Source organism: Alexandromys fortis, unplaced genomic scaffold, assembly GCF_014885135.2.
Source record: "Alexandromys fortis isolate MF-2015 unplaced genomic scaffold, M_Fortis_MF-2015_v1.1 scaffold_50, whole genome shotgun sequence".
Taxonomy (NCBI): Eukaryota; Metazoa; Chordata; class Mammalia; order Rodentia; family Cricetidae; genus Alexandromys; species Alexandromys fortis.
The window spans coordinates 672270-686431 of NW_026067932.1; the positions used below are offsets into that span (position 1 = coordinate 672270).

The 14162-nt window shown below is 49.3% G+C and overlaps 1 protein-coding gene across 3 annotated transcripts; it reads left to right on the forward strand.

Moving 5' to 3' along the window:
• The first annotated feature begins 869 nt into the window (after positions 1-869).
• On the forward strand, positions 870-12914 carry Slc6a18 (solute carrier family 6 member 18). Of its 3 annotated transcripts, none has more exons than XM_050145795.1 (12): positions 870-1026; positions 2317-2457; positions 2672-2809; positions 3970-4151; positions 5969-6079; positions 6745-6857; positions 8857-8985; positions 9319-9500; positions 10672-10720; positions 10991-11170; positions 11371-11533; positions 12723-12914. In XM_050145795.1, exons 1-12 carry the CDS (start codon positions 870-872, stop codon positions 12912-12914), a joined length of 1737 nt encoding a protein of 578 aa, XP_050001752.1. The 3 variants fall into 3 exon arrangements, with proteins under 3 accessions (XP_050001752.1, XP_050001750.1, XP_050001751.1); XM_050145793.1 differs by lacking the exon at positions 10672-10720 and adding an exon at positions 10366-10570 and having other exon boundaries at positions 9319-9475; positions 11011-11170; XM_050145794.1 differs by lacking the exon at positions 10672-10720 and adding an exon at positions 10366-10570 and having other exon boundaries at positions 9319-9475; positions 11041-11170.
• Positions 12915-14162: the final 1248 nt, after the last annotated feature.

The following is a 14162-nucleotide window of genomic DNA, read 5'->3' on the forward strand; positions in this document are numbered from 1 at the left end:
CATAGAGCAGCAGGTGGTCTCTTGGAACATTGTTTTTGACCACAACACTGTGATGCACCACACCGTCTGCGCTCTATGCACCACCATACGGTTCGTGAAACAGGCAAAAGGCTGGAGACTGAAACACACAAAGACTCACAGACAGAGACATGGTCATCCTTGATGCTAGAATGCCCCAAGAATGCCCCCTTTATTGTGTCCAGGGGCAGCTTATGTAGGGATAGCCACGCCCCAGCCAAATGCACCAGAAACCATTCTCCTGCCATCAGGAACTCCTGAGGGTCTCATGCTCAAAGCAGCTGTAGGCACTCAGATCAGGGGAAAACAAGTTGTTTACAAGAAATTCGGGGTCTGGAGGTTCATAGCTCCCAACACAACACTTCTGTTCACTTACTGCCATAAGCTTCAAGGTGTCACCCTAGAGGAAGAGAACACTTTGGGGTCTGCTCTGCTGTCTTTTATGGAAAGCGAGCATGTATTACTTACACTACAGGCTTAGTTACAAAATAAATAGGTTTAATGGCCAACTGGACATGCCATTCTGGGAGTCCTGCAGGTCCTATGGAGCACCCGGTCTGTATTGAGTATGGTGCTGGCAGGTTGTGCTACTCACCAAATACATGATAAAGAAAACCTCAGGTAGGCTGGTAGATTCAGGTATAAAGATGGGTTCTGCAGAAGGCAGGAACTCAATTCCAGTTAGCAATTAACTGGGCTTCTTTAAATAGATGGAGAAACATTGTAAGGAGGGGCTGACTGCTCTGGCTTCCTCAGTCCAGCAGATTCCAGAAGGCTCGCCGGACTAGTGTGCTGCAAGGTGCCCATCCTACAATCACACCTTTCAGCCATACCCAGGGTGACCGCTCGGCATGGCACAGGCCTCGGGGATGGACCCACTTGTGGACATGGAGGATGAGAGGCCCAAGTGGGACAACAAACTTCAGTACCTCCTGAGCTGCATCGGCTTTGCCGTGGGACTGGGTAACATATGGAGGTTCCCCTACCTGTGCCAGACCTACGGGGGAGGTAAGCCACCTGCTTCCCAACATGCTCCCTGTCCAGCTTTTTCTGCCCTTGGGTGGCAACTGACTCTTCTTGGAAATTATATTTTGCCATTATCCAAAGAATAGCCTCGTGCCTTTGAGTCGCTCCTGGCACCCAACCTCCTGGGATCTTGAGTAAGAGTAGAATATGACATCATTTCTGCCTATCACACTGTGTCTTGGTCTTGGATGCAAGCAGTGGACTCTGGGCTCCCATCACCACCTTGGTGTCCCGCTAAACTCAGGGTTGGTTTCTTCCTGGTTCTTTGCATAATATTATAGCAAGCTGCTTGGCTTCATCAGTGATCCACCCCCAAGGCAGCCGACCCTTGGCACAGCACAGGCTTGGGTTCTGAGAGTCAAGAGGTTCTGCAGAACACCTAGGACTATGAACACTATTTTACTGATCATTAAACTCTACCCATGGCAGCCTATTACTTAGTAAAGGAACAAAGTCACTCCCCCATACACACTCACAGAGCCTCTTTCCCTTAGACACCTGTTTCCCTTCACATAGCTACAAAGCCACACTAATGATAGCTCTATACTGGGGGTGCAGGAGGAGAGATTTCAAATATAGACTATACTGTCTTGAGAGCTAACATGGAACAGCTCCCAATAGAACAGTTGTGAGCTTGTGGGGCCCGGCTGGGACATTAGGCTGACTTGTTCCCCAAATTTTCTTAGCTTCTATATTGTGTATGTGTGTGTGCGTGCATGTGCATGTGCGTGTGTGTGCATGTGCGTGTGTGTGTTTGTAGGCCACAGAACAACATCAGCTGTTGTTTCCTCAGGTGCCAGCTACCTTATTTTTTTTTTTTTTTAATACATGATCTCTCACTGACCTGGAATTTGCCAAGTAGGCTTTGGCTCGCAGTCCAACAAGCTACGGAGATCTGCCCACCTCTCCCACCTCCAGAGCTGAGATTACAAGTGTGCACAACCATGCCCAGCTTTTTACAAGGATTCTGGGGCTTGAACTCAGATTCTCATGCTTGCAAAGCAAACATTTTAACCGCTAGGCTATGTCCTTAGCTTCCACAATACTACTTAAAAAAAAAAAAGCACCAAAGGCCCTAAGGTCTGGGTGGGATCTTCTTGTCATTCTGCCATCCCTCGCTCTGGTGGTATGACCCAAATACATGCTGGGAACAGACACTGCGCTTAAACTGTTGTGAGCACGGCTTCATGATGCCATCACTCCGTCGACCACGCTGATCAGCCGTGGGCACACGAGGCTCTCTGGTTATCTGCTCACCCTGTGTCCTTGCAGGGGCCTTCCTCATCCCCTATTTCATCGCCCTGGTCTTTGAGGGGATTCCGCTCTTCTACATCGAGCTCGCCATCGGCCAGCGCCTACGAAGGGGCAGCATTGGCGTGTGGCGGACCATCTCTCCCTACCTTGGTGGAGTAGGTATGCCCCATTCCCAGACCGTGCCACCCGCTCAGGTCCCTTGGGGGCCTCTTAACTGGGGAGCAGGGCACTTTATGGTGAGAGACAGGGCAAGCATAGAAAAACAGGACAAAGATAGTTGGAAAGATACAGAAGCAGTTGTGACGGGCCACATGTAACGGGACAGTTCCATTTTGTTCTCTACCTGACTTTGGGTGCGTTACTGTGTCTGCAGGCCTGGGCTGCTTCTCAGTATCCTTCATGATCAGCCTGTACTACAACACAGTTCTTCTGTGGGTCCTGTGGTTCTTCCTCAACTCCTTCCAACACCCGCTGCCCTGGAGTACATGCCCATTGGATCTCAACAGAACAAGTAAGATGCCGCGCACTGAGCAGCTGTGTCTGCGCTTGGTGTGCTATTACACAGTTCGCAAGCTTCGGGCAAGGGGGCTGGAGGTTAAAATACACACACACACACACACACACACACACACACACACACACAGAAAGAGGGGGGAGGAGGGGGAGGAGGGAGGGGAGGGGGAGAGAGAGAGAGAGAGAGAGAGAGAGAGAGAGAGAGAGAGAGAGAGAGACGGGTCATCCTTGAATTCCCCAAGAATGCCCACTTTATTGTGTTCAGGGGCAGCTTATATAGAGATAGCCACGCCCCAGCCAAACCCACCAGAAACCACTCTGCTGCCATCAGGAACTCCTGAAGGTCTCGTCCTCAGAGCAGCTGTAGGCACTCAGATCAGGGGATTACAAGAAATTCAGGATCTTGGGTCTCATTGCTCCCAACAGTAAGACCCCACTGGGAACTTGGAGGCTCTATGTGTGGCTCTGGAGCAGATGAAGGCAAAGCTACAGAACACATACCTCACTTAGGTCTCTTCCCTAAAGGGCACATTTGAAATCTAGTCAGAGTCACCTGAATAGTTTTGTTTCCAGAGAGGCACCTAGCCTCTTGCAGAGTTCTTCATCTTGGCCTTGGTACCAAAGAGAAGCAAGAAAAGGTTCCTGGGGACTTGGGAGATGAGTTGATAAAGTGCTTGCTTCACAAGTATTGATCCACAGACCGCATGTTGTATGTGGTGGTGCAAACTTATAATCTTAGTCCTGGGGAGGCAGAGAAAGAAATATCTCTGGGGCTCACTGACCAGCCAGCCTAGCCTCGTTGGTGAATGTCAGAACAATAAAAGACCTGGTCTCAAAGAAGTTGGATGGCATTTCTAAGAATGATACCTGAAGTTATCCTTTGCCCTACATGCACATGTGTGTGCACACACCACAGCCACACATATATACACATAATACACACATACAACCTGCCGCTCCTACTACACAGACACACACAAGGGACTCCTGAGCCCAAAAGGGAGGCGGTAAAAACAGCCCAAGTAGCCCTGTCAGGGCAGTTCCAGGCTGTGAAGGGTCTGCCGTGCTGGCGGCTGTAGTTCATGGGTAGTGGTTAGGGAATGGCGTGGATTGTCTCCAGACTCTGAGGCCAGCCTATAACAGTACTCTTGGCTCCAGGATTTGTGCAGGAGTGCCAGGGCAGTGGCACTGTGAGCTACTTCTGGTACCGGCAGACTCTGAACATCACATCTGACATCAGCAACACAGGCACTATCCAGTGGAAGCTGTTCCTCTGCCTGGTGGCCTGCTGGGCAACTGTGTACCTGTGTGTCATCAGAGGCATTGAGAGCACAGGGAAGGTGAGTTGTGCTTTCTACACACTGTGTGTGAGGAGCTTGTGTGCCTGAGATGCTTTCTAGAACTGGCCCCTCTTGGCTTCTCAGTGTTTCCTTCTCCTGGTCCTGCCTGTCCTGGAACTGACAAGTATCTAATGGGGACTGACTTTCTTCTGTGTGTTCACACAGCATGTCCACCCTCCTCTGTGTGTATATGTTGAATGTGAGCTCTTATTGGTAGCCTCCCACTGGGTTTCTTTCATCCCACTCTGAATGCTTTCTCCTTACTAGGGTGTTTAGACCATTCACACCTGGTGCGTGTGACTGGGATTAACTCTTCCATTGGGTTGTCTTCTGTGGGTCCCACCAAACCTCTACTCCTGTTACTCTTTCTCTGAGAAGTCACATCCCATATGTCCTCCTTGGATTGTTACAGGGCCACCAAGAGCACTGACTGCTCCTCTCCTACTCAGCGGCAGTTGACCCCACATAACCTGTGACTTTAAGAGCCTCCTCCTGTTTCTCTTCCCCTCTTCTCCCTTCCTGGCTTGGCACCGCTTTTGCTTCGAAACTGTTAATAACACAAGCATTGTCTGGCTCTGCTGTAAACAGGTCATTGTCAGGGACAGAGAACAGTGGCACTATTGGTTACCGTGGTTCTCTTGAACAGGAGAAAGCCACGCGTGTTACCATGCGCAGGTTCTGTTCAGGTGGCCATTTGGACCCTCACACCCTGGCTCTGTCTTTTAATGCTGGGTACCGAGCATCTGTACAGAATCCACACAGCCTCTCATGTTCTCAGCAAGCTCTTGAAAATGTACCAGCAGGTCCTGTGGTCTGTCTCATGGTGTTTAGGCACACACAGAGATTATTGTCCCTTGCATATCCTTTTCATGAGAGAAGAAGCCTGAAACAGCAGCTGAGGACCAGTACTGGCCCAGTGTAGGAGGGGAGAGTATAGGCAGCTGTAGACAGGGCCTAGCTCTGTGGCCAGCTGGAGTATCAGGGAAGCGAGGACGATATAGAAAGGACACTGGCCACATAGCAAGAACCCACTGAGCCCAGAATGAAGATTAGAAGGAGTTTGAAGAGGGCCTCAGAAGAATACAAGGTCAGGAACAAGGCTGTCCAAGAAAGACTGAGTAGAGTCCAATCATAGCTATTGCAGAAGGGAGACATAGCAGGAGGAGGCTGGAGAGGCATCTGGAGATGGGGAGGCTATGGGCTGTGGAAGGGGAGGGGAAGCTAAAGGAGGGAGTCCAGGATATGAGGAGGAGCCTGAGGGATGAGGACAAAGGCTGGGAATGGGGACAGAGAGAGAAGATAAAAAGAGGAGGCTGGGTGGGTGGTGGTGATGCACACCTTTAATCTCAACACTCTGGAGGCAGAGGCAGGCAGATCTCTATGAGGCAGAGGCCAGCCTGGTCTACAGAGAAAGAGTTCTAGAGCTGCTACACAGAGGAAACCCTGTCTTGAAAAATGAAAGAGGAAGAGGCCAAGGGGTAAGAGGTTAAGGCTGGAACAAAGGCTAGGAAGAGAGAGCCTGAAGAGGGGACACCTCTTTATGGGGACCGATCCTTGTTCTTGAGAGAGACCTGTGTATCCTAGGACCTCAGCTGACTCCACAGGGCACAGATGTGAAAACGGAGGCTCGTGTGATGTTGGCCATGAGCCAAAGTCATGAGTCTGACCTTGCCCTGACCCCACATTCCCAAATACCCACTGCTGGCCTAGTCTGAGAAGAGTACTGGGACATGGGCCCTGGACGTCTTCTCAGTGGCTCCTACAAAGGCTTTTCTGTGGCACAATCCTATCCACGTGTCATTCTTTGTCACCCTCAGGTGATCTACTTTACAGCCCTGTTCCCTTACCTGGTATTAACCATCTTCCTCGTCAGAGGTTTGACCCTGCCTGGAGCAACAGAGGGCTTGACTTACCTGTTCACTCCCAACGTAAGTAGACCTTATGTTCCTAGGGGTCACGGCCAGGGTACATCGTCAGTAAAGCTTGCCAAGTCAATGTGGAGTGAAGACACCCACGGGGATCAGGAGGGGCATCGTAGCTAGATGAAGCATGCATGACTTCCATCTGGGGCAAGTAGATAACTGAGTGGGGAGACACATGAGGGAAGTTGGGGTGCAATTGAGTGTAGTTCAGAGAGAGGCTGGCTGGGGATCAGGTGACCCACCCCTGGATCAAGTACTAACCTCTGCCATGCTCCCCGTAACCGGTGAGATACAAGACTCAGGAGGCCTGTACCCAGAGCCTGTGACCCTTCTAGATAACCCCAAGATCCTGGGAGTTTTCCAGCACACTTCTAGTGTGAGCATCAGAGAAAGAGTGGATAAAGGTAGTTCATACCCCTCAGAGCACCTCAAGTCACACTAAGGCCTAGGAGGTAAAGACTTAGAGCCCTAGGTCTGTAGTTCTTGAGCCAGGGGCTTGTCAGACTCATCTCAGAACTGGGTCTGCTGCTACCCCCAGGCTGCTCACTTCTGAGACATTAGAACGAGTTACACCCTCCTGCTCATGAGTGTGCCAGTGTTCTGAAATAGTCAGATGGACAAGCGGGTATGGTCTGCCCACTGCATAATGAGGCCACCCCTGTTCATTCCAGATGAAGATTCTCCAGAACCCACGGGTCTGGCTGGATGCAGCCACCCAGATTTTTTTCTCTCTGTCTCTGGCCTTTGGAGGACATATTGCTTTTGCAAGCTACAACCCGCCCAGGTATGCAGACTGTTTGTGGGGTGTGTGCATGCCTTTACAGTCCCAGCACTGAGTCAGCAAACCCTAGACAGACACAGCAAATTGGAATCACGCTGTCAGATAAGGGGAATCTCCTGTGAACTCCAAATGGGAATTTCATTCTGAATAGGGGCTTCTTAAGACTTTCTGAATAACTATTACGGTTTGTTTTTTTTTTTTGTTTATTATTTATTTATTAAAGATTTCTGTCTCCTCCCCGTCACCGCCTCCCATTTCCCTCCCCTCCCACATAACTATTACTGTTTTACTGAAGATAATGCAGGGTGTCCTCTGAAAATGGTCAGGTTGGGCCTCGGTGGCAGCGTCTTGACTCCACCAAGTACCTAGCTCACCCAAGGCCGAACAGGGATGTAAATGGTATACCACAAAAACAATTGAAGATGCTTGAAGAATCCTGGCATCCATCCAAATTTGGAAATAGCAGAGCAATGCAATGGAAAGGCCTGGGCCCAGTGCCGCAGCAGACTGTGGTCAGATCCCAAAGAATACGAGAATTTTACAGGTTATCTTGGCGCGTGGCCAATAGTCTGAAGTTGATTGCAAAGGGTTAACAGTTGTTCTTGCAGAAGGTACTCTCTGGTGGACTTTGTGTGAGGTTGTGGTCCAGGAGAATTCCCGCAATACTGACTGTTAGGCAATTGTGCACAAGCTCCTTTCTGTCGTGACCTCTGGTTTTGCTTTTTGTTATGACTGACATAGGTAGCTTCATTTTCTTTATGACTTATTTTAAATTACCTTTTCCTTTTTTATTAAGAGTTTTTTTTAACACAACCTTTTCTCATTTTACTTAGCTATCCCCGTTCCCACTCTCTCCCCTCCTCCCGCTTCCTTCACCTTCTCCCTGCCCCATCTCCCCATCCACTCTTCAGAAAGGGTGAGGCTTCCTATGGGGAGTCATCAAAATCTGACACTTCTCTTCGAAGCAAGATTAAAGCCCTCCCCACTATATCTATCCCTCCAAAAAGAATGTGCTCCTGGATGCCAGTTCAAGCCCTAGGGATAAATCCTGGTCCCACTGCTAGTGTCCCCACAGATAGTCCAAACCTCACAACTGTGCCCCACATTTAGTGGGCCTAATTTGGCCCTATGCAGGTTCATCTACTATCAGTCAAGAGTCAGTGAGCTCTCACCAGCTCCAGTCAGCTTTTTCTGTAGGTATTTTTTATTTTTATTAATTTATTTTTATGTGTGTAAGTATTTTGCCTACTATGCATGTGCTTTGCCATGTGTCTGGGGCCTGAGAAGGCCAGAAGAGGCCAGATCTCCTGAAACTGGAGTTACAGATGTTTGTAGGTACTGAGAACTTAATTTCAGCCCTCTGTAAGAGCAGCAAATACTATTAACCACCGAACTATCTCTCTAGCCCCAGAAACTTCATTTTTGATGACAGCGTTCGCATGTCTTTCACACTGGGCAGGATGCTGATCAAAATGTGCATAACATGTACATGTACCATAAAAGCATATATGTAGTGTTAAATTTTCTGGTCTGATACTGACACACACAGATGCTGCTGCCGGATACCAGGGTGCAGTGCCACTAAATCTAAACCACCAGGCCACACCATGACAGACTCTAACAAACCAACTTTATGTGGCCATCCACCTTTCTATAGGACAGAGGAGGTCTCTGAGTGTTTGTGGTAACTCACTGGCCTGGATTCACTCAAGGTGCACTTATATCCATTCTCCTTGAAGAGTAGTCTCAAAAGCCTGCATCAATGCCCACCACTCCATGAATCCCAGACCCTTGGCGGTTCTGAGTTGGGTTGTAGTGGAGGAGTGTGGGGAGAGGCTGAAGTCATCCTGGGAGCATGAGATCACCCCCCATAACCTCCAGGTTTAGAGTGAGCCTGCCTCAGGCTGTAGAGGTGCTAAGGAGGGAATCATTCCCGTTTCCTCCCATAGGAAGGCTGGTTCTGACCCAGAAAGTCCCATGATGGCCATGTGCTTGTGTCCAGGAACAACTGTGAGAAGGACGCCGTGACCATTGCCCTGGTCAACAGCATGACGTCCCTGTATGCATCCATCACCATCTTCTCCATCATGGGGTTCAAGGCGACCAACGACTATGGGAGGTGCCTGGACGGGTGAGCATAGCTGTACTGGAACAGGCAGTCTTAACTGTCCTATAGCTCCTATATTTTACATGTCTGCAAAAGCAGCATCAGGTGAATCTGTCTCCTCCTCATTCATGCCCACAGAAGAGGTGTTCCTATTCTTAGCCCACAGGCAGAAAGAGCCTCCTCTTTCCAGTGCTGGCCAGACACAGGTATCCGTGGGACACCACAGGGTCTAGAAAGGCTGGAGTCCTCATCTGGGTGCTGCTATTTGTTTCAGAACTTCCCTGGGATATTGGAACATTTGCTGGCCATTGTAGAGCATCAAATCCTCTCCTCACCAGTCTCTTTCTGCTCCTGCAGAAACATCTTGAGCCTCATCAATGAGTTCGACTTTCCAGAGCTTAGCATCTCTAGGGATGAGTACCCAGCTGTCCTCATGCACCTGAATGCCACTCATGCTGAAAGGTTGGCCCAGCTCCCACTGAAGATCTGCCATCTGGAAGACTTTCTGGATAAGGTACCCACAGGAACAGGACAGGAGGGCTGTCCCTAGGAAATCAGGGCCACATAGAGAGAATTCTGAGCTGTAAAATGCTGGGGACATATCCCACAGGGAACTCCAGAAAAGCACCTCAGTCTGCCTGCATCTAGCAGACAGGACAAATTTAGGATGACAACATTGCTGGGACACAGAACATGGAAGCCACAGTCTTGTCATAGAGGACAGTGGGTGCTGGGGACTCATAGGTAACAGACTAGGGATGGGGGGAAGATCCTCAGGGCAGTAGTTCCTGACCCCTGATCCCAAGGCCATAGATTTCCTGCTCAGCTGATTGATATTCAAGGAAAAGCGCCCCCTTCCCTCAGAGGTGTGCCTGTGGCCTGTCTTTCCAGAAAAGCAGTGTAGCATTTCTGACACCAGAAAGCATGTGTGTATATAGATCACGGTGTAGAGTGTGTACATATCACAGTATGGGAAACACATGTCATGGTAGGTGTGGGGATGCATATGTCACAGTGCAGGGTTTGCCTATGTCATGATGTGAGGCATGAATGTATCATAGGGTAGAGTACACAAGTGAGATAGTAAGGGTGTGCATGTGTCATGGTGTGGGTGCAGGTGTATTACACGTACCACAATGAGGGAGTGTGTATGTGTTACAGTGTGGAGCACAGATATGTCACTGTACAGGGCACATGTGTCATGGTATGGATTGCGTACATGTTATGGTGCTGTACACACATGTCGGTGTGTATACACGTGTCACTGTGTGACATGTATACATGTTACAGCTAGCACATTCAGGTAATGGTACGGATGCACATGTATCAGGATGGGGGTGTGCATGTGTTATGATGTGGGTTGTGTGCTGTGCACGTGACCATAGCATAGCCTCTGTGTTGCAGAGTGCCTCAGGTCCAGGCCTGGCCTTCATCGTTTTCACAGAAGCTGTCCTGCACATGCCAGCTGCTTCTGTGTGGTCCGTGCTCTTCTTTGGGATGTTGTTTACCCTGGGTCTGTCCTCCATGTTCGGGAACATGGAGAGTGTCATCACACCACTATTTGACATGGGGATCTTACCCAGAGGTATCCCCAAAGAAGCCATGACTGGTAAGTAGATGGGTGGAGGGCCTGTCCTCACTGTCCACCCTGGGCTTTTGTCCATCTTGCCCATTGTTCAACAACCAATACACTTGGAAGCAGAAGTCCAGGACCCATGTTCCTGGGGAAGGCCAGGGACAGGCTCACCTCTAGAAGCTGGAAAACCCCAATGGCCTCTGTTTGGGGAATAGTAGTAAGAAGGAAAGGATAGGGGGAAGGTAGATAGGAGTGGGGAGAAGGGAGGAGCAACAGTTGGGATTCCTTTCCTCTATGCAAACAGAACCCCATCTCTAACAGGTCCTCCCTGCTGCCTGGCAAAGTACTGGGAGAGATAGGGATAAAGGAACCAAGAGATGGGGGTCAAGCCTCCTGCTGAAAAGCCTCCTGCTGCCCAGGACCTCCTGATGCTCCACCACACTGCCTCTCATCTTGCTTACCTTTGTCCCCAGGGATGGTCTGCCTTGTCTGTTTCCTCTCAGCCATCTGCTTCACACTGCAGTCTGGAAACTACTGGCTGGAGATCTTTGACAGCTTCGCAGCTTCTCTGAATCTGATCTTTTTTGCCTTCATGGAGGTGGTTGGGGTCATCTATGTTTATGGGATGAAGCGGTAAGCTGCTCCCATGCCCCCTCTCAGGGCAAAGTAGGGGATGGAATGGGTGGTGTACTGGATCCTGGGAAATGCTCTGCCCTGGTACCTTAAGATCCAGGGTGGGCTCGGGGTACCCATGGCTCTTGATTTTAAAGGATGGGCTGTCCAATGAGGCCATGCAAGGGAACCTGAGCTAGTGCTTCCTGTGTCTTCTGCAGGTTCTGTGATGACATTGAGTGGATGACTGGGCGGCGGCCTGGGCTCTACTGGCAGGTGACATGGAGGGTGGTGAGCCCTATGCTGCTGCTCAGCATCTTCCTGTCCTACATCATCCTTCTGACCCAGAGACCGCCCAGCTACAAGGCCTGGAACCCCCAATACGTAGGTCCTTCTCGAGGCTGTGGGAATCCTTCAGGCTTTACCTAGCATCCATGTTGCTCCCCGTGGCTTAGATGATCTAGTTGTGGTAGTGTGGTCTGACCACTTCTGGTAAATTAGGGAAATTAGGGATATAAATAGTTGATTGTCTATAATACTCAGGATACTAACATTCCAAGGCTAGGGCTTTCGTGAGCAGAGTGTGGATCTCAGTGGTTTCTAGACTCTAGGACAGTGGTTCTCAACCTGTGCTTTACAGCCCCTTTCGGGGTCAAACAACCTTTCACAGGGGTCACCTAAGACTACATGAAAACATAGATATTTACATCATGATTCATAACAATAGCAAAATTACAGCTATGAAGTAGCAACGAAAATGATTTTATGGTTGATGCGTCACCAAAGCACGAGGAATTAAATTAAGGGGTCAAAGCATTAGGAAGATCCAGAAGCACTGCTATAGAGATATAGGTCCCACTGGCCTCTTTCTTAGGGACATTTCACTTTCTTTGTGTACTTTGGGACAAGCAGACAGAAAACTTCTCATTTTTTAACATATGTCAAGATAATTGATGGACAGAGGGTGCTGTATAGTTATCAATATGGCCCCAGGCTTTTCATAGTCTCCTGAGTTTGGTGGGTCACTTCCAGCTGTGACTCTTGACCTATACCCAACTGCCTGGCCATCAGAGGCACACACACATGGTTCAGAACTTCACCTGCATCTGTGTCTCTCATTATTATGAGGCAAGCCTCTCTAAGTCCATCCTAGAGAGACCCAAGCAGAGCAGCAGGAGGCTGTAAAGGAGGCTCTATACTTGGGAAGTTTGCATGAGAGCTGTCCCATTAGATGTATTTTATACATGCCCATGCAAGCACACAAGAAGCATCTGAAAGTTGGGTGAGCTGTGTTGCCATGTTGTAGAAGAGAAATATGGGGACCCATAATGATGGTTGTGCAAAGCTGCCCTTTTGGGGGTACTCACCCTCAGGAGAGGTTGGGGTAGAAGGAGTCCTGGCCAAACTTCTTTCATTTTCTTAAGAATCTGTGTACTCGCTGTTTCAGGAAGTGGGGAGTGAAGTTGCCATTTTACTTAAGTTGATGGCCAAGGATCAGCCTAGCTCCTCTTGGAGATGGGTGGTGTGATCCCTGCCAGAACATATATCTGAGCATGCCCTTCTGTCTCCACAGGAACATTTCCCCTCAAGAGAGGAGAAGGTCTACCCGGGCTGGGTGCAGATTGTCTGTGTGCTCCTGTCCTTTCTGCCGTCACTGTGGGTTCCAGCAGTTGCTCTGGGTCATCTGTTGTACCAGCACAGACAGAGGTGGAAGGATGCACACCTAGAGAGTGGTCTGAAGCCACAGGAGAGCAGAGGCTGCTGAAGAACAAATCCAGAGTAGACCAGGGTGGGGGAGTAGACCTGTGCCACTCAGACCCAGCCTCATTACACTCCGTCCATGACCGAGACCACATGATTATTGTGTTCCCAGATTTCTGCGTGGCAGAAACTCATAGGCTCAGGGCGGCTGCATGATGCCCAGTGGGCATCTGTGTGATGCCATTTCTCCAAATCTAGGTTCCCTAGGGTGCAGTGTGTGTGTGCATGGCTTCCCCTGAAATCCATGCTGAGTGGGGTAGTCCTGAGTGTGCTTGGTTGGCAGTGGCAGGACTGTGGAATCCCTTTCCTATGAATGACCTCCAGATTACTAATTCCAGGAATTCAGTACTATGGCTGGCCTTCAAAGGCAAGCTGAGCTCAGTGGGAGAAACCTGACAGGTGAGAAACCTCTTCCTTGTCTCATATCAGCCTGGAGTCACCACATGTATGAAGAGACCCACAAGTACAGATTAGAGATCATTAGAAAACCCAGTATCACATGCCTACAAACGGTGCCACAGAGGTGGGGTGTGGTGGTCAAAAGCCCAGGACTGTATCACTGACTCATCATACATATTATGTTTTTTGTCTTTCAAGCATCTAATTTTTGCCTGTCAAGAAAGTACAAAAATGCTACTGGTCAGTCAGTTCTACTCACTCATGAGAATGATAATAATTTTTTTTAAACTCACATCTGTTCACTCACTGTGACTCTTTTTTTTTAAAAAACATTTATTTATTTATTATGTATACAATATTCTGTTTGCGTGTATGCCTGCTGGCCAGAAGAGGGCACCACATTTCATTACAGATAGTTGTGAGCCACCATGTGGNTATGTATACAATATTCTGTTTGCGTGTATGCCTGCTGGCCAGAAGAGGGCACCACATTTCATTACAGATGGTTGTGAGCCACCATGTGGTTGCTGGGAATTGAACTCAGGACCTTTGGAAGAGCAGGCAATGCTCTTAACCACTGAGCCATCTCTCCAGTCCCCCTCACTGTGACTCTTTACTACCCAGTCCTCTGAAGCCTTCAGGCATAGCCATGACTTCAGAATCACAGAAGGACTCTTTCCCTCTGTTTTTCGGTGCTGAGATTCCCCCTCTCCCCTTCTTTTCCCATCCTCTTGTTTTCTGCCTCTTGCAGCAACACTGTGAAATCAAGGTCATTGGAATCCTGGAGCCCTAGACAAGAATGTCCACTTCTGATTAGTCCCCACAGAGCCATCTACACCAGGCAGTGGCTTTG